The following is a 19,949-nucleotide window of genomic DNA, read 5'->3' on the forward strand; positions in this document are numbered from 1 at the left end:
GCCTCTGAGGAGAGAACAAGAGGCAATGGACTTAAACTGCAGCAAGGGAAGTTTAGGTTGGACATTAGGAAAAAGTTCCTGTCAGGGTGGTCAAGTACTGGAATAAGTTGCCAAGGGAGGTTGTGGAATCTCCCTCGCTGGAGATATTTAAGAACAGATTAGATAGATGTCTATCAGGGATGGTGTAGATAGTGGTCGGTCCTGCTGTCGGGGCAGGGGACTGGACTCGATGGCCTCTCGAGGCCCCTTCCAGTCCTAGTGTTCTATGATTCTATGTTAGCTCTGTAGCTGTGTGAGAAAGGGTTCAGTGCTGAGCTTCACAATGGCAGGTGAGCTTCCACCCCAGCCAGGACAATGGACTGAACAATAAAGGCCCAGACATCGATTCCGCGTACTACGTACATGGACTGGGGCTTGTGGGCGAACTCGGCAACCAATGGCAACTTGCCACAGCAGCCCACCTGGGCAACTGGCACCACATGGCCTACGGGAGAAGAAAGGACTTTTCCCCTCCACATGGCAAGCTGTAGGACGGCCCCAGCAGTGACCAGCCTGTCTCCAGCCTTTGTGAGCTGAGCCTGTGTGAACCGGGGTCCTGCTGCCCATGGGCCCGACTTTCAGATGTTTTCAAGAAATCAGCAGATAACACACTGGCTCCATCGATAACTGTAACTGATGCATGTAATGTGTCGCCGTAACCGGTTTCTCTGTCACCCTATTGTTTCCTTCTTTGCTAATAAACCTTTAGGTTTTAGCCTCCAAAGGACTGGCGCTGCGTGTTGCTTTGGGTTAAGTCCAGGTACACAGTGACCAGGGGCTGGGGCTGGAGCCTTTGGGGCCCAGGAGAACCTGTGTGGAGTTGGTGAAATAGGTTTAATAACCTCTCACCTGATTTGGGGGCTGTTGGTCTGGGCTGGTAGAGCAGCTGGGAAGTCTGGGGGTTTGCTTGTGTGGCTTCTGGCTGGCCAGTGGGGCTGGCAGAGGTGCTGTGGTGGCTGGTTGGATTTGCCTTAGTGAGAAGGAATTCCCAGCCTGGGGCTGTCAGTGGCCAGGTTTTAAACAAAATACCCTGCATTTGTTCCCTCAGCTGTGCCCACAATGCCTGTCATATTACACCTGGCCCCATGAACCCAGACCAGCCCTCTCCAACCATGCTCACCCCGCACCTGGCCCCATGAACCCCACCCTCCCCACCCAAGCCCCTCACTCTGCACCCTAAACTCTGCCATCCCCAAACCACACTCACCCCGCCCCCAAACCCCTCACCCTGCCCCTGAACCCCACTGTGACTTACTGGGTTTTAAGGTGAATGTGTAAATACATTGCTACAACCCTTGTCCTAGGTTTGCCCCAAACCTCCGGCGCCCAGGGCCCGGCGAGGCGCCTGTGGGGAGCTGGCGAGTGGCTGCCCCGTGTGTGCTGCTCACACGTCTGTGGCATTTTCTAGGTGGCGTTAGGAGTGCTGGCTCTGGCTGGTGTGTGCAACGGGGGTTTCTGGGAGAGCACAGCAGGAGCTGGGGCACCTACGGCGCCAGGGTCCTTGTCAAGTGAGGCCGAGCTCGGCGCACAAAGGGCCGTATCAGATTCCACACCCCAGGAGCTGCTCTGGCAACCTGTGTGTGACCCAGTAGCCAGAGGCCACGGCCGCTTGCTCACAAAGGGCTCGGACCGGCGACCTGCTCGTGGCACCGGCTGTGGCCCAGGGGAAGCCGGAGTGTCGGGGGAATTGCTGGTGGGACTTCTGCTGGCCGTGTGGCGACAGAAGGGCTCGTGTGACGGCTGCGGTGCCTTGCGGCGGAGAACCCCCGGGCTGGCGGAGCCGTTTTACGCAGTGTGCCCTGCGCTGGCCCTCCCAGCGGTGCCTGGAGAAACCTCCCCATTATTACACACCCCACTATAAATCCCCCTCACCCTCCCCCTGAACTCCTCTGTCCCCAAGCCCCCGGCCCCACCCCCAAACCCTCTCATCCTGCACCCTCAATCCCACCTTGCCCTGCCCACAAACCCCTTCACTCTGGCCCTGAAGTCTCCTCACCCTGGTCTCCCAGGCTCCGAATCCCCTTCCCCAGCTCCAGAGCCCTTGTGCCCAAACACCCCTCACCTGTACCCTGAAGCTCCCCTGTCCCGAGATCCCGCAGCCACCCGCAGCACCTTGCACCCAGAGCCTCACCGCAGGTGGGCCTCCAGCACCCGGTCCAGGCTCTTGTAGAAGGGCCGCGAGGTGTAGTAGCCAGTCCAGTAGTGGTCCTCCCGGTCTGCGTAGGAGAAGAAGTCTCCGCTCAGCACAGGGAAGCCAGGTGGCCTCATCCCAGGGACGATTCCCATCCTCTTGGCAAGAGCGTCAAAGTAATCTGAGAGGGTCCCGAACTGCGCCTGCGGGAGACCACAGCCCTGTGCCCGTCATCCAGCAGCCCTGGGGCCACAGGGAGGGGCTGCCAGGGGCTGGGAACCGGCTGCCCAAGGCTCCCATGTCATCTGCCTGTTCTCTTCCTCCCACAGAGGTGCCGGGCTCTGGCTGCTGTCAGCCGGCAGCCATGGGCTGGCTGGACTTTGGGCTGGCCCGGGATGGCCGCTCTTGTGACAGGGGCCAGCAAAGGCCCCAGGACGGTAACAGACCAAGTGAGCAGGTGCCTGGGTAAGGCTGGAGTCCTGACAGCAATGCCAGGGGAGCCCCATGCGCCCTCCCGCATCCCACGGGGGTGACAGTCTGTCATGCCGGGAGCTGGAGCCATGAGCGCGGCCTTGCCTTGCTCTGTCCTGATGGGGCATCTCCCAGGCTCAGCACAATGGCACAGCAGGGGCCGGGGCCTGGCTGGTGAAGCTCGCTCTGCCCCTCCCTCCAGTAGCCAGCACTGCCCCAGTCTCATCTCAGGGACCAAGGCCCAGCCTCCCACCTGTCCCGTCTGGCACGCCACAGACATCAGGCGGGGCTCCCCATACGCCCTGGCACCCTACAGACATCAGGCGGGGCTCCCTGTACGCCCTGTGTCATGTAACTGGATTTTTACACTGGGTCTGGAAGCCATGTCTTTTAGGGAGGATGATGCTTTAACTCGGTCTGATTCAGTTACTATCAGCAGGGAATCCCAGAGACCAGACGATTCTGGTGCTTGCTCTTTGCCTGATGCTGAGGTGTTGCTGGGAGGGGGTGAAAGGACTCTGTCTGACCAGAGTCATCTGCTAGCCAGGAGCCAGGGAGATCAGAATGGCGCTGTGGTTATGCTGCCTGATGGAAATACGAAAGCTGATAGCACACCAGAGGAAAGTGATCCTAACCTTCTGTCTAGTGGTACGAGCTGTCTGCCCAGAAGTGGGTTGTAGGGAAATCCGCCTGATGGGCCAGGAATGATTCTGGGTGTACGTGAAAGTCACAAGGAGTTGGTGGTGGCTCAAGAGAGCAGCTCCCCTGTGGAGCCACAGAAGGGTGAGCTGTTGTTTAAGGGAGCGCCTGAGGAAGAGAATTCCTCTGAACGTTTTCCTGAGCAGTCTGTGGCACCTGCAGGAAATGGGAGTGGGTGAAGGAGAGTGATCAGGAAAGGGGCTTGTCAGTAAGGCTACGTCTACACGTGCACCCAACTTCGAAATAGCTTATTTCGATGTTGAGACATCGAAATAGGCTATTTCGACGAATAACGTCTACACGTCCTCCAGGGCTGGCAACGTCGATGTTCAACTTCGACGTTGCTCAGCCCAACATCGAAATAGGCACAGCGAGGGAACGTCTACACGCCAAAGTAGCACACATCGAAATAAGGGAGCCAGGCACAGCTGCAGACAGGGTCACGGGGCGGACTCAACAGCAAGTCGCTCCCTTAAAGGGCCCCTCCCAGACACACTTTCATTAAACAGTGCAAGATACACAGAGCCAACAACTAGTTGCAGACCCTGTATATGCAGCACGGACCCCCAGCTGCAGCAGCAGCAGCCAGAAGCCCTGGGCTAAGGGCTGCTGCCCACGGTGACCACAGAGCCCCGCAAGGGCTGGAGAGAGAGTATCTCTCAACCCCCCAGCTGATGGCCGCCATGGAGGACCCCGCTATTTCGATGTTGCGGGACGCGGATCGTCTACACGTCCCTACTTCGATGTTGAACGTCGAAGTAGGGCGCTATTCCCATCCGCTCATGGGGTTAGCGACTTCGACGTCTCGCCGCCTAACGTCGATTTCAACTTCGAAATAGCGCCCAACACGTGTAGACGTGACGGGCGCTATTTCGAAGTTACTGCCGCTACTTCGAAGTAGCGTGCACGTGTAGACGCAGCCTAAGAGCCAGAGCCAGAGCAGCCCTTTGCCTGTGGAGAAGTTTGTTTCAGTTCCTGATGGCCAGGACCTGCGTGAGGGTGAAACCACTGGCTGTGCTCTGGAAGGGTCCGGAGCAGACGGTGTAAAGGTTTCTCAGGAGATAGAAAGTGGTCCAGAAAGAGGAAACCGTGAGGGAATTTGAGCCCCCCATAATGACCAAGTGACTGTGTGTGACCAGCCTACTGGTAATGCCGTGCTGAGCCAGGGTGCTGTTGTGAGTGGACAGAATGGATCTCAAGTTCAGAGGGATTGTGTGGCTGAGTATGTGGACCAGAAAAGCTGCACTGTCAATCTCTGTAGAAGGCAGGAAAGGGCAAACAGTGCCTCATCTCCAGACACTGGAAATACTGGTACTCCCTTATTGGACTCCATTCCTGATTCCAAGTGGGAACAGAAGTTGGAGGTGGTAAAACAAACGAGTTGTGGACCAGTAAGGGTTAAAAAGAAATTGTTTCAGGTGGATGCTTTCTCTCAAACTCACAGAGCAGCTTCAGGGATGCAGTTTGAGGTCTGTGAAAATGCAGATTTCCAAACGGATGGGAAGAGAAGAATCTCCCTAGCTACAGCCATTGTTAGATGGAAGAGCACAACCAGACAGCCAGAGAGATCAGATTTCCACCCCACAGGGCAAGAGGGGAGGTTAGAACTTGGTGGTGCAAGGAAAAGCCTCAGCCATTTAGTCCCAAAAGGCCAGCTTCTCAAGGCTGTTACAGTGAGGTTGTGTTTTGACAAGGGGAAATGTAAATGTACAATTGCAATGGATTTGTTCTTGCTACTGACGTTAGCTGTCACAACTGACGGGCTGCTGGTACCAAAAGCTGTAAAATTGTACGAGGTCTGGAAAGAACCGTGTAACACGTTAACTTTGATGTACAAGCATGAGTCGTATGTAAAAGGACTTTATAATTCTAGAATATTGCTGTGGTTGCCTGTCACAAGACTTGTAATTTCTCACAAGCGACGAAGCGTTCCAAACCTACTGTGTGATACAGAAAGGGAAACGGAGACACACAACAGTTTTGCTTGTATGGCCAACAAAGAAGGATCATACACTATTGGAGACATTTGCAGGTACATTTACTGGATAGTGACTGAATTCCAAGCATTTGCCAGAGCCTGCAGGGATAAGGTCACTCTTTTGTGCAGTTCTGGGCATTAGCACATGGAAGGTGTGGGAGCCATGCTGCAAAAGCAGATCCCACCCACTATTGTTCTAGCTGAGCATTGTTTTGAGTTTGTAGCAGGATATAATGAGTCTAACCGCACGGATGAAGCTGGGGTTGGACAACCAAGGCTTTCACAAGCCATTCAGATGGAACATTGACACTTCTACTGTTGGATGAGAAGCTGTGGTGACTCAGAGCCAAGCATGGGAAGGCCCTGACATGCATTCAGTGATGTTACTGGCATCCCTTGCTGCATCAATTTTGCGTGCGGCATGTTACGTGGCTGGATTTTTATATTGGGTCTGGAAGCCATTTTATGTGGCCAGTGTGGTTAACGGCCCCAAATATTGTGCTGGGGGGCCGTGTGAGGTGTCTAATGAAAGCTGATGATGCCCTGAATTGGTGCATGCTACTCACACGTCTGTATCATGTATGTAGGTAGAGGTACAAATGTTTGTAGGTATTAATGTTAGCTCTGTAATTGTATTAGCAATGCTTTAGCGCTAAGCTTCACAGTGGGAGGTCTGATCACCTCTCCAGCCAAGACAATGGTCTGTTAACAAAGGCTCAGATGGCAAATCTGCATTTCAGAGACTCATAGAACACTAGAACTGAAAGGGACCTTCAAGAGGGCATCGAGTCCAGTCCCTGCCCTCTTGGCAGGACCAAACACCAGCAAGATCATCCCCAATGGGTGTCTGTCTAACCTGCTCTTAAATATCTCCAGCGATGGAGATTCCACGACCTCCCTAGGTAGGTAACTTTAACTGCCCTGACAGCTGGGAAGTTTTTTCTAATATCTATTCTAAACCTTCCTTGCTGCAGTTTAAGCCCATTGCTCCTTGTCCAGTCCTCAGAGGCCAAGGAGAACAATTTTTTCCCTCTTCCTTGTAACCCTCTTTGAGGTACTTGAAAACTGCTGTCCTGTCCCCTCTAAATCTTCTCTTCTCTAAACTAAACAAGCCCAGTTCTTTCAGTCTTCCCTCACAGCTCATGTTCTCTAGACCCTTCATCATTCTTGTTGCTCTTCTCTGCACCTTCTCCAATTTCTCCACATCTTTCTTGAAATGTGGTGCCCAGAACTGGACATAATACTCCAACTGAGGCCTAATGAGCACTGAGTACAGCAGAAGAATGAGTTCTCGTGTCTTGCTCAGAGCACTCCTGTTAATACAACCCAGAATCATGTTTGCTCTTTTGGCAACAGCATCACACTGTTGACTCATAGTAGCAGAGAGGGAGCCGGGCTAGTCTATACACTATCAAAACAAAAAGCAGTCAAGCAGCACTTTAAAGACTAGCAAAATAATTTATTAGGTGAGCTTTCGTGGGACAGACCCACTTCTTCAGACCATAGCCAGACCAGAACAGACCTGGTCTGAAGAAGTGGGTCTGTCCCACGAAAGCTCACCTAATAAACTATTTTGCTAGTCTTAAAGTGCTACTTGACTGCTTTTTGTTTTGACTGTTGACTCATATTTAGCTTGTGGTCCACTCTGACCCCTAAGTCCCTTTCCACAGTAGTCCTTTCTACACAGTCGCTTCCCATTCTATATGTATGAAGCTGATTGTTTCTTCCTAAGTGGAGCATTTTGCATTCGGCCTTATTAAACTTCATCCTGTTTACCTCAGCCCATTTCTCCAGATCACTCTGAATTATGAGCCCATCCTTCACAGCAGTTGCAACCCCTCCCAGCTTGGTATCATCTGCACAGTTAATAAGCAAACTCTCCATACCAATATCTAAATTGTTTGATCAAGATATTGAATAGAACTGGTCCCTGGTTTCAGACACTTGGGACTTATCCACGGGATGCAGCTCACTGGTCAGGTGACCTGGGCTGAGACAAAGGAACAGGCCCATCTCAGAAATTTGGGAGTCTCTTGGGATTCATGCAATGGCAATTTGCCACCACAGCTCACCTGGGTCAGGTGCTGGCAGATTCTCAAGGGACTAGGGGAAGAAGAAGGGGCTTGGTCCCTGAACACAAAGGATGAAGTAGACTTAGCAGTGTCCATCTTGAATCTTTTGTCTTTTGGTACCTGCGCCTGACTCCAAGGGTCCCGTCCCAGCAGGGGGACCCCAGCTGGCCAGACCTACAATGCTCCAGTAACTAAAACTATGTAACCTGAAATGGACTTTCAAGAATCAGCAAATAACATCGCAGGCTGCACCGATAGCTATAACTGACGTGTGTAAAGTATTGCTTTACCTATGCGTCTCTCTGACCCTGCTCTTTCCTTTTGATGAACAAACCTTCAGATATTTATATTTAAAATCGGTGAGTGTGGTGATTTGGGTAAGATCCAGGTATATATTGACCGGGGCCTGGGGCTGGGCCCTTTGGGGTCTGGAAGAATCTGTGCGGTGTTGGGTGAAACAGGTTTAATAACTGCTCACCTGAGTTTGGGGCTGTTGCTCTGGGCTGGTAGAGCAGCTGGGAAGTCTGTGGGTTTGTTTGTGTGGCTTCTGGCTGGCCAGTGGGGCTGGCAGAGGTCTGTTGTGGCTGGTTGGATTTGCCATAGTGAGGAGGAAATCCCAGCCTGGGGCTGTACGTGGCCCGTTTATTAAGCAAAGGTACCCTGCATTGATTTATCTAGCTGTTCCCAGAAACCCCATCCTATTACACCCTGGCGCCCCACAGACATCAGATGGAGCTCCCCCTATGCCTTGACACCCACAGACATCAGGTGGGGTTCCCCCTATGCCCTGACACCCCACAGACATCAGGCAGGGCTCCCTGTACCCCGGCACCCCACAGACGTCAGGCAGGGCTCCCTGTACCCCTGGTGGCCCACAGACGTCAGGCAGGGCTCCCTGTATGCCCTGACACCCCACAGATGTCGGGTGGGGCTCCCTGTACCCCTGGTGCCCCACAGACATCAGGTGGGGCTCCCTGTACCCCAGGCACCCCACAGATGTCAGGCAGGGCTCCCTGTACCCCTGGCACCCCACAGACATCAGGCGGGACCCCCTGTACCCCTGGTGCCTCACAGACATCAGGTGGGCCTCCCTGTACCCCTGGTGCCCCACAGACATCAGATGGGGCTCCCCGTACCCCTGGCACCTCACAGACGTCAGGCAGGCTCCCTGTACCCCTGGCACCCCACAGACATCAGGTGGGGCCCTCTGTACCCCTGGCACCCCACAGACATCAGGTGGGGCCCCCTGTACCCCTGGCGCCCCACAGGAGATGTGGCAGGATCCACGTATGCCCCGGCACCCCTCACCTCCCGTGGGGCCGTGGGGCCCAGGCAGTACCTGCACGTGCAGGCTGGGGTGGGAGTTGAGGAAGTCGAAGAGCCGTTGGTAGTTGAGGAACTGGGCGTCCCACTCCTGGGGCTTGTCGTAGCGGAAGTCGTCACCCAGGGGCACCAGCAGCACCTTGCTGCGGAACAGCTTGGACTTCCTGCGGTACTGGTCCAGCAGCAGCTGGGCCCTGAGCAGAGCAACACGAGAGGCCTCAGGGAACACGGCCGGGGGCCAACTGGGGGCCGGCCGGAAGAGGCCCTGCCCCGCTCGCCAGCCCCAAGCCTTGCGCTCCGTGGCCACTACTCTCACCGCTCAGCCACATTGGCCTCGGTGATGGCCCGGGGAGGCACCTTCCACGGACAGTTGATCCTGCCCCCCGGCAGGCGCTTGAAGTCAAACTGGCAGCAGATCTTGGGGTCCGGGCCGCAGGTGTGGGGCACGTCGTAGCTGTAGAAGGGCATCATGTGGCAGAAGATGTCGGTGCTGGAGTCTGGGTCTGCAGAGGAGCCGCCAGGTGAGAGGGTGCCTGCCCCCGGCAGGGGGAGCCCCGTGGGGAACAGGGCATGGGCAGGGCTCAGGCAGGCACAAAGACCCTCTGGGAGTTCAACCCCCAGAGCGTGGGGACCCGGCCACCCAGTCCCGCAGGGCAACCCATCGTCTGTCTGCACCGGACACAGCCACGTGAGCCGGGTGGGAGCAGCCCAGGAGAGCGGAGGCAGATGAGCACAAGGCAGCAGCTGCTGGGCTGGGCACTGGCTGGTGAAGCATGGGAGAGCAAGGGGCAGCCGGCATGCCAGGCCCCTGGCAGGCCCCAGCCAGCCAAGAGCCAGGAGGGGAGCCTGCTGAAAGCACCACCGGAGCCAGGAAAGGCGGTGGGGGGCCACGGCCTAGCAGGGAGTCGAGCCCAGCTCCTGGAGGGGACAGCCCTGCCTGAAGGATGCCAGGGCCCAGCTCATGGGGGACAGGGGGCTGACGGGGCAGGGCTGACTCTGCTCAGAGGCCCTCAGGGACTGGAGAGGGGCTGCTCCTCAGCCAGACAGCACCACTACAGCAGGGATTAGTGCACGGCCCAGGAAAGAAGGAGCAGCTGTCGTCCTGTGCCCAGCCCCAGGCAGCCCCTTCCTCACAGCCCATCTCCGACCATCCAGCCCCCTCGGATCAGGCCCTCACCCCAGGCCTGCCTCCACATGAACTCCAGGCTGCGGGTGGCAGCGAAATGCTTCTTGATGGCGTAGTGCACCCGCTGGACGAGCATGCTGGTGAGGTTGGCCCGGCGCAGGATGTAGGGCATGGTGGAGCTGTGCCCGAAGGGGTCGACGGCCCAGCCGGAGCGTGGGGTCACACCTGAGCAGAGTGGCCAGCCTGGGTCAGCCAAGGTCTGCACAGCCCAGTGCCTGGTGCCAGAGGGAGGGACGGGAAGAAGGAACCACCACGACACCCCCCACACCCGGCGCCTGGTCCCAGCCTCTGCCCCACAGAGCCAGCGACACCCCTGCGCAGCCTGGTAACCAGCCTCTGACAGCCTCTCCTGGGGAGGCTTCTCCTGCTCCGCCCAGCCCTGTCGGAGCCCAGGTCTCAGAAAGTCGTCATGACAGTGTCATTAGGGCCAGCTGCCCCAGGGACAGGTACCTCATCAGCACCCCGCGAGCAGCACCGAGCACGGACGGACTGGTGTGGGCAGCGCCCTCACCCCAGAGCCCCCCACCCTGGGCCCCTGCGCAGCCAGGAGCCGACCCGGGCAGCGCCCTCACCCCAGAGACCCCAACCCTGGGCCCCTGCGCAGCCAGGAGCCGACCCGGGCAGCGCCCTCACCCCAGAGCCCCCCACCCTGGGCCCCTGTGCAGCCAGGAGCCGACCCGGGCAGCGCCCTCACCCCAGAGCCCCCCACCCTGGGCCCCTGCGCAGCCAGGAGCCGACCCGGGCAGCGCCCTCACCCCAGAGCCCCCCACCCTGGGCCCCTGCGCAGCCAGGAGCCGACCCGGGCAGTGCCCTCACCCCAGAGCCCCCCACCCCGGGCCCCTGCGCAGCCAGGAGCCGACCCGGGCAGCGCCCTCACCCGAGCCCCCCACCCCGGGCCCCTGCGCAGCCAGGAGCCGACCCGGGCAGCGCCCTCACCCGAGCCCCCCACCCCGGGCCCCTGCGCAGCCAGGAGCCAACCCAGGTAGTGCCACTGTGCTCACCGATGTTCTTCTCCAGCCACTGGTGCCCCTCGATCAGCTGGTCCAGCATGGCGAAGTAGTGGGAATTGGCCTCATCCGGCATCACCCAGCCCCCCGTCACCATCTCCAGCTGCCCGTTGCCTATCAGCCTGCAGGGGCACCACAATGAGAGCAGAGAGACGCCCCACAGCCAGGGCCCTGCCCCATGGCCAGCACTCCATCACACAGTGCCTCGTGTAGGCACAACCCACAGCCAGTGCTCTGGTCCCACAGTCAGCACCGAGATCAGGTACCACCTCTCCACAAGACACCCAATGCTGGGGGGAGCAGGCCCCCACCTCTGAGGGGTGTGCAAGCTGGGCAGAGGGGCATCAGGCCCACCCACGGGCACAGGCTGGGCAGAGGGGTGCTGGACACACCCACGGGGAACAGGCTGGGCAGAGGGGGTGCCAGGCCCACCCACGGGCACAGGATGGGCAGAGGGGCGCCGGACACACCCACGGGAAACAGGCTGGGCAGAGGGGCGCCGGACACACCCACGGGAAACAGGCTGGGCAGAGGGGGTGCCAGGCCCACCCACGGGCACAGGCTGGGCAGAGGGGCGCCGGACACACCCACAGACACAGGCTGGGCAGAGGGCTGCTGGGCACACCCATGGGCACAGGCTGGGCAGAGGGATGCCAGGCCCACCCACGGGCACAGGCTGGGCAGAGGGGTGCCAGGCCCACCCATGGGCACAGGCTGGGCAGAGCGGCCACCAGGCCCACCCATGGGCACAGGCTGGGCAGAGGGGTGCTGGACACACCCACAGGCACAGGCTGGGCAGAGGGGGTGCCAGGCCCACCCATGGGCACAGGCTGGGCAGAGGGGCGCCGGACACACCCACGGGCACAGGCTGGGGAGAGGGGCGCCGGGCCCACCCACGGGCACAGGCTGGGGAGAGGGGCGCCGGGCCCATCCATGGGCACAGGCTGGGCAGAGGGGCGCCGGACACACCCACAGACACAGGCTGGGCAGAGGGCTGCTGGGCACACCCATGGGCACAGGCTGGGCAGAGGGATGCCAGGCCCACCCACGGGCACAGGCTGGGCAGAGGGGTGCCAGGCCCACCCATGGGCACAGGCTGGGCAGAGCGGCCACCAGGCCCACCCATGGGCACAGGCTGGGCAGAGGGGTGCTGGACACACCCACAGGCACAGGCTGGGCAGAGGGGGTGCCAGGCCCACCCATGGGCACAGGCTGGGCAGAGGGGCGCCGGGCCCACCCACGGGCACAGGCTGGGGAGAGGGGCGCCGGGCCCATCCATGGGCACAGGCTGGGCAGAGGGGCGCCGGACACACCCACAGACACAGGCTGGGCAGAGGGCTGCTGGGCACACCCATGGGCACAGGCTGGACAGAGCTGCCGCCAGGCCCACCCACGGGCACAGGCTGGGCAGAGGGGTGCTGGGCACACCCACGGGCACAGGCTGGGCAGAGGGGTGCTGGGCACACCCACGGGCACAGGCTGGGCAGAGGGGCGCCGGGCACACCAACAGGCATAGGCTGGGCAGAGGGGTGCCAGGCCCACCCATGGGCACAGGCTGGGCAGAGCGGCCACCAGGCCCACCCACGGGCACAGGCTGGGCAGAGGGGTGCTGGACACACCCACGGGCACAGGCTGGACAGAGCGGCCGCCAGGCCCACCCACGGGCACAGGCTGGGGAGAGGGGGCCCCGGGCACACCCACGGGCACAGGCTGGGCAGATGGGTGCTGGGCACACCCACAGGCTGGGCAGAGGGGGTACCAAGCAGACCCACGGGCACAGGCTGGCCCCATACCTGCGCACTGCAGCCCGTTTCTGGGTGCTGATGTTGTCCCACCACTTGGAGAAGAAAGAGATCTCGGACCAGATGAAGCGGCGGCGTGGGTCCTCCTGCAGCTTCAGCACCATGCTGCTCAGGATGTGCTGCGTCTGGTCAGTGTAGTACTTCTCAAAGGTCTTGATCCAGCCTGGGCAAAAAACACAGGGTAGGGGCTGAATGCAGGCCCCTTCGGGGGGTCTGAGGGCCATGCCCTAGAACTCCTCTCTGTGGAATCACAGAATGTGGAGAACCTCGTCAGGTCAAGTCCAGCCGCTGCCTTCATGGCAAGACCAAACACCAGCTCAATCATCTCAGTTAGATGTTTATCCAAGCTGCTCTTAAAGACCTCCACTGAGGTGGTCACGAACGAATGCCTGCAAAGGGTAAAGCCCAGAGAGAGCAGATTCTGTGTGGGGCACAGCCAGGTGAGCCCATGCAGGGAAAGAGGGCTCCTTTTAACTGAAACGCCTGCCGGCGAAGGTCTCTGTTCTGTGGCTGGAGCAGAAAGAGACAGGTGACATGCTTGATCTTAAGCAGGCCAAGTAAATCCAGTAAATGTCCTGGCCACATCATAATCCCAGCACGGATATGCAAGTAGAAGGAAATGTTTCATGAGAGGTGCTCAGGTTAGTTTTATTTTGGGTTTGGAGTGGGACTTCTGGGGCTGGTTGGTGATTTTTTCCCCTGTACTCTGTAACTTCTAAAATGAATCCCAGGAAAGTAATTCTCAGTGTTCTAACCTTGATGCTGATGTTTTTAGTTGCCTTGTGACACCTAACAACCAGTAACCTTTTTTTTTTTTTGTTAATAAATCACCTTTTCTCAGGCAATGGTGTGATTGCTGTGTTCTAGAGGAGTGTCTGCGAGTATTCATGTTGTGCATACTCATACTGAGACCAAACAGTGAGATATCAGATTACAGCTTAATGTCTTCTGTTTCCAAATCCTCTCCTAGGGGAAGGGTGAAACTTGGGCTTACCCCCCAGGGAGACATCCACATGTGTCTTCCTGGATTTTAAGGGGAGGTGGTTCTGACTTGGTGATGGCAGCTGCCCATCCCCAGGGTCAAGGAATCTGTGACCCTGGGGAGCTTTTTAAGCAAAACCTGTAAAGGCAACACATTTTTCAGGTTTTGCTGCCCCAAGCCTCTGCACTGAGCATTGTCAGCCTGGGGATCAGCCCTGACAGAGGGGAGATTCCACAACCTCTCTAGGCAAATTATTCCACGGCTTCACTGCTCTGACAGGTGGGAAGTTTTTCCTAACGTCCAACCTAAACCTCCCTTGCTGCAATTTAAGCCCATTGCTCCTTGTCCTGCCTTCAGAGAGGGTGAGAACAATTTGTCCTTGTAACAACCTCTTAGGCATTGAAAGTTCTCGGGTCGCCTCTCAGTCCTCTCTCGTTCAGACCAAACACACCCGACTCTTTCAATCTTCCCTTATCGCTCTAGACCGTTAATTCCTCTTGCTGCTCTTCTCTGGACCTTATCCAAACCTGTTCACCTCTTTCCTGAAAGGTGGTGCCCAGAACTGGACACAGTGCTCCAGCTGAGGCCTGACCAGCGCAGGGCAGAGCAAAGAACCGCTTCTCGTGTCTTGCTCACCACACTCCTGCTAATACAGCCCAGAATCACGTTTGCTTTTTTTTACAATAGGGTCATATGATTGACTAACACTTAGCACGTGGCCCACTCTGACCCCAGGGCCCTTTCAGCCATACACCACCTAGGCAGTCCCATCCCTCGCTGCAGTACTTTGCCTTTGTCTGACTGAACTTCATCCTTTTACCTCAGACCAGCTCTGGGTTTGTCCAGATCAGCTGGAATTCTGACCCTGTCCTCCGAAGCACCGGTAACACGCCCACCTCAGTGCACTCTGCAAACTTCACAAGCGTGCGCGCCGTAGGCTCTGGACTCTTGCTGAAGATATGGAATAGGACCAGCCCCAAACTCACCCCTGTGGCACCCCACTTGTCGTGCCCGTTCAGCACGGCTGCGGACCATCAACAGCTGCTGTGTGGGAGCATCCATCCCACCAGCGATGCACCCTCCCCTCCCAACAGGAACCCAGCCTAGGCTGTATTTCCCCAGTTGCTTACCAGGTGCTCTGCCCCCAGACCAAGGGGGCCATGCCCAGAAGCCTCCCGATGGCAGGCCCGGGGCAGCGCTCCCGCTGATCTGCTCCACCATGTGCGGAACACATTTTTACATGCGCCGAGGTGGGGGGGGGGGGGGGGGGGGGGGGGGGGGGGCTCCTGCTGGGGGTAACCTGGCGACTAGGTGACACCTCTGGACTGCAGACAAAGGGGGAGGTGGAGTCTGAGGGGTTTGAATTGGAACTGGGAGTTGGAAGCAGTGAGTCTGGGCTGGGAGAGAGAGAGACAAAGGAGGGCGCAAGGCCCCGGCTCCGGGGACCCCTCCGGGCCTCCTCTCCCCAGCATGGATGGGACTGGCTGTCTCTGCCGGCTGCACTGACTCCTCTGTACCACACTGTGTCCTGTTGGCTCACAAACCTGCTGCTCTCCTGCTGAGTGAGAGTCACTCCTGCCTGCGGCCGGGGGGCAGAACCTGGGGACCCCTGAACCCCGTCACACTGTGCACCACCAGCAGAAACACACCTGGCTCCGGGTGTTCTGCTAATCAGCTGAGCGGTGGCAGAATCCTGGCTGAGGAGCTGCCCAAGCACCCCATTAGCGGGACCACCGCCTGGGGACTCTTTGCTGGGCGCTCCCCACAGCCCAGCCTGCTGCCGGGCGCCTCACCTGGGTCGTTATGGGAGTGCGGCACCACAAACACCTGCAGGGGCTCTGTGTCCCACTCATGGGGGTCGTAGGTGATGTCAAAGCCCTGCTTCCACACACCACCATCCTGGTTATCAAAGGGCAGCGCCGAGGCCACAGCCAGCATCTGCCAGGGGCAGAGAGCATGCTCAGCAGCACAGCCAGCCTGGCCCCCGCCCCAGCACGGGGCCCAGCCTGCTGCCCCCGCCCCAGCACGGGGCCCAGCCTGCTGCCCCCAGGCCCTCGCTGCCCCCGCCCCAGCATGGGGCCCAGACTGCTGCAGCCCTCGCTGCCCCCAGGCCCTCGCTCTTCCGCAGCCTGGGCAGCACAGGGGGTAGGCCCAGAGAGGCCAGGATCTGCACCCAGCCCCTCCCCCCAGGCAGTTCCGCCTCCAACCCCAGCCCTCCCCCAGGCAGCTCCACCTCTGACCCCAGCCCCTCCCCCCAGGCAGCTCCCTCTCCGACCCCCAGCCCTCCCCCAGGCAGCTCCCCCTCCAACCCCAGCCCTCCCCCAGGCAGCTCCACCTCTGACCCCAGCCCCTCCCCCCAGGCAGCTCCCCCTCCAACCCCAGCCCTCCCCCAGGCAGCTCCACCTCTGACCCCAGCCCCTCCCCCCAGGCAGCTCCCTCTCCGACCCCCAGCTCTCCCCCAAGGCAGTTCCGCCTCCGACCCCAGCCCCTCCCCCCAGGCAGTGCCGCCTCCGACCCCAGCCCCTCCCCCCAGGCAGTGCCGCCTCCGACCCCAGCCCCTCCCCCCAGGCAGCTCCCTCTCTGACCCCCAGCTCTCCCCCAAGGCAGCTCCCCCTCCGACCCCAGCCCCACCCCCCAGGCAGCTCCCTTTCCAACCCCCAGCCAGCTCCCCCCAGGCAGCTCCCCCTCCAACCCCAGCCCTCCCCCAGGCAGCTCCACCTCTGACCCCAGCCCCTCCCCCCAGGCAGCTCCCCCTCCAACCCCAGCTCTCCCCCAGGCAGCTCCCCCTCCGACCCCAGCCCCACCCCCCAGGCAGCTCCCTCTCCAACCCCCAGCCAGCTCCCCCCAGGCAGCTCCCCCTCCAACCCCAGCCAGCTCCCCCCAGGCAGCTCCCCCTCCAACCCCAGCCAGCTCCCCCCAGGCAGCTCCCCCTCCAACCCCAGCCCTCCCCCAGGCAGCTCCACCTCTGACCCCAGCCCCTCCCCCCAGGCAGCTCCCTCTCCGACCCCCAGCTCTCCCCCAAGGCAGTTCCGCCTCCGACCCCAGCCAGCTCCCCCCAGGCAGTGCCACCTCTGACCCCAGCCCCTCCCCACAGGCAGCTCCCTCTCTGACCCCCAGCTCTCCCCCAAGGCAGTTCCGCCTCCGACCCCAGCCCCTCCCCCCAGGCAGCTCCCTCTCCGACCCCCAGCTCTCCCCCAAGGCAGCTCCCCCTCCGACCCCAGCCCCTCCCCCCAGGCAGCTCCCCCTCCAACCCCCAGCCAGCTCCCCCCAGGCAGCTCCCTCTCTGACCCCCAGCCCTCCCCCCAGCCAGCTCCCCCTCCAACCCCCAGCCAGCTCCCCCTCCGACCCCCAGCCCCTCCCCCCAGGCAGCTCCCTCTCTGACCCCCAGCCCTCCCCCCAGCCAGCTCCCCCTCCGACCCCAGCCAGCTCCCCCTCCGACCCCAGCCCTCCCCCAGGCAGCTCCCACTCTGACCCCAGCCCCACCCCCAGCCAGCTCCCCCTCCGACCCCCAGCCCTCCCCTCAGGCAGCTCCCCCTCCGACCCCCAGCCCTCCCCCCAGGCAGTGCTGCCTTTGACCCTAGCCCCTCCCCCCAGGCAGCTCCCCCTCCGACCCCAGCCCCTCCCCCCAGCCAGCTCCCCCTCCAACCCCAGCCCCGCCCCCCAGCCAGCTCCCCCTCCGACCCCCAGCCCTCCCCCCAGGCAGTGCCGCCTTTGACCCCAGCCCCTCCCCCCAGGCAGTGCCGCCTTTGACCCTAGCCCCTCCCCTCAGGCAGCTCCCCCTCCGACCCCAGCCCCTCCCCCCAGGCAGCTCCCCCTCTGACCCCAGCCCCTCCCCCCAGGCAGCTCCCCCTCCGACCCCAGCCCCACCCCCCAGGCAGTGCCGCCTCTGACCCCAGCCCCTCCCCCCAGGCAGCTCCCCCTCTGACCCCCCAGCCCCTCACATGTGCTCCCTCTCCCACTTTGAGCTCTTGCTCTCACCTGCAGGTCTGGCGTCTGGCCCTTGACCCCCAGCGCAAACTGGCAGTCCTGCGGGGCGATGGAGAAGAAGCAGGGCCGGCTGTCGGGGGGCAGCACCCAGGAGCCATTGGGCATGTGGTAGGGCAGCAGCACCGGCTGCCCCTCGGTGTGAGCCGTCATCTCCAGCACAGAGTCCTTGATATGGCTGATGAGCTCATGGTTCTCTTCCAGCAGCTGCTCCAGCTGCTCAATGCGGTTCTGCAGCACCGAAATCTGGCTCTGCAGCCACAGGCACCGGGTGAGAGCAGCCCCGTGGGCGCAGCCCCCAGCCTGGGCACCGGGCGAGAGCAGCCCCGTGGGCGCAGCCCCCAGCCTGGGCACCGGGTGAGAGCAGCCCCGTGGGCGCAGCCCCCAGCCTGGGCAGCGGGCGAGAGCAGCCCCGTGGGCGCAGCCCCCAGCCTGGGCACCGGGCGAGAGCAGCCCCGTGGGCGCAGCCCCCAGCCTGGGCACCGGGCGAGAGCAGCCCCGTGGGCGCAGCCCCCAGCCTGGGCACCCGGCGAGAGCAGCCCCGTGGGCGCAGCCCCCAGCCTGGGCACCGGGCGAGAGCAGCCCCGTGGGCGCAGCCCCCAGCCTGGGCACCGGGCGAGAGCAGCCCCGTGGGCGCAGCCCCCAGCCTGGGCAGCGGGCGAGAGCAGCCCCGTGGGCGCAGCCCCCAGCCTGGGCACCGGGCGACAGCAGCCCCGTGGGCGCAGCCCCCAGCCTGGGCACCGGGCGAGAGCAGCCCCGTGGGCGCAGCCCCCAGCCTGGGCACCGGGCGAGAGCAGCCCCGTGGGCGCAGCCCCCAGCCTGGGCACCGGGCGAGAGCAGCCCCGTGGGCGCAGCCCCCAGCCTGGGCAGCGGGCGAGAGCAGCCCCGTGGGCGCAGCCCCCAGCCTGGGCAGCGGGCGAGAGCAGCCCCGTGGGTGCAGCCCCCAGCCTGGGCAGCGGGCGAGAGCAGCCCCGTGGGTGCAGCCCCCAGCCTGGGCAGCGGGCGAGAGCAGCCCCGTGGGCGCAGCCCCCAGCCTGGGCACCGGGCGAGAGCAGCCCCGTGGGTGCAGCCCCCAGCCTGGGCAGCGGGCGAGAGCAGCCCCGTGGGTGCAGCCCCCAGCCTGGGCAGCGGGCGAGAGCAGCCCCGTGGGCGCAGCCCCCAGCCTGGGCACCGGGCGAGAGCAGCCCCGTGGGCGCAGCCCCCAGCCTGGGCACCGGGCGAGAGCAGCCCCGTGGGCGCAGCCCCCAGCCTGGGCAGTGGGCGAGAGCAGCTGCTCTTCCCTGAACACCTGGGGGAGGCTGCACATCCACCCCCGCAAGGCACATGGCAGGCAGCGTGGGAACCAGATTACTGTGGCTGAAGCAGGAGGAATGGGGATCACTGGGCACTCACCCAGGCTGCTTTCCCCACAGATCCTTTCAACAACCCCCAGGTCCCAGCAGCGCCCGAGGCTCCAGAGGCTGCCTGGGAGGGCCAGGGCCTGACAGCCCATTGTGCCCTCTGCAGGGAGCCATGGCAGCTCGTCTGACAGCTCTCCCAGCCCTCTGCACTGGTCCCTGGCCCCAGGGCGGGAGCACGGGGTGTTCTACCCCAGGGCACTGGGGGGCTGTACTGCTGGGGGAAGGGGGCTCTGCTCTCCCCAGCGGCTGGTGGTGGCCTTGCCCGGGGGCACTTGCGGCTGTACTGCACTGGGTGCAGAGATGCCATTGAACACACATGTGCTCAGTAAACGGGGTGGCAGCGCCTGGTGGCTGGTGCCAGTCAGCCTCCTGCGCCCCACAGACCGCGCCGGGCGGTCCAGGCCTGCCACACCCCCGAGCTGCCGCACGTGGGGGAGGTGAGCAGGTCTGTAGCCGGCGTGGCCCAGGCCCAGCACACGGCCTGAGCTGCCTCCTGCTGCAGGCTCTGGGCCCCGGGCGCTGGGGAGCGAGGGGGACGCCCCTGCAGGCGCCACAGGAGTAGAGGGCCCCAGCCCCCCGGCTGCCCTAGAGCCAGGCCCACTCACCCGCGGGAAGTTCCCCCCGGTCTGGTGCCGCGCAGGGTCATGCTGCACTCGGTCCAGCATCAGGTAGAGGGAGAAGACGGCCACGCAGAAGAAGGCAGCGCCGCACACCGTCACCTGCTTCTTCAGCTTCATCCCGGGGCCCAGGGACGCACCTGCCAGGCAGGCAGCCACAGCCAGGTCAGGGCCTGGGTCAGCCCCCCGACCGCCAGCCCCCCACGGCCCCGCCCCCACCTGGCCAGCCCCACATGGCCCCACCCCCCACCTGGCCAG

General features: G+C 61.8%; 1 protein-coding gene across 7 annotated transcripts in view; it reads right to left on the bottom strand.

The window, feature by feature from the left end:
- The window catches only part of MAN2A2 (mannosidase alpha class 2A member 2), a 62,682-nt gene that overhangs the window by 30,646 nt on the left and 12,087 nt on the right, over positions 1-19,949 (bottom strand). For 4 of the 7 annotated variants that reach the window (XR_012647092.1, XM_075006437.1, XM_075006438.1 and 1 more), the window contains exons 2-10: positions 19,680-19,831; positions 17,669-17,926; positions 15,484-15,628; positions 12,700-12,871; positions 10,901-11,028; positions 9,891-10,064; positions 9,030-9,216; positions 8,730-8,907; positions 2,171-2,391 (exon numbers count right to left, since the gene is read on the bottom strand). Coding sequence is in view for 6 of the 7 variants with exons in the window: in XM_075006437.1 (XP_074862538.1) it covers positions 2,171-2,391; positions 8,730-8,907; positions 9,030-9,216; positions 9,891-10,064; positions 10,901-11,028; positions 12,700-12,871; positions 15,484-15,628; positions 17,669-17,926; positions 19,680-19,811 (1,595 nt within the window). In the remaining variant the exon portion in view is untranslated. Of the gene's footprint in view, positions 1-2,170; positions 2,392-8,729; positions 8,908-9,029; positions 9,217-9,890; positions 10,065-10,900; positions 11,029-12,699; positions 12,872-15,483; positions 15,629-17,668; positions 17,927-19,679; positions 19,832-19,949 lie in introns of those variants that run through there. The other 3 variants (XM_075006440.1, XM_075006439.1, XM_075006442.1) reach the window with 3 other exon arrangements.

This window comes from Carettochelys insculpta, chromosome 12 (genome assembly GCF_033958435.1).
Source record: "Carettochelys insculpta isolate YL-2023 chromosome 12, ASM3395843v1, whole genome shotgun sequence".
NCBI classification, from domain to species: Eukaryota; Metazoa; Chordata; order Testudines; family Carettochelyidae; genus Carettochelys; species Carettochelys insculpta.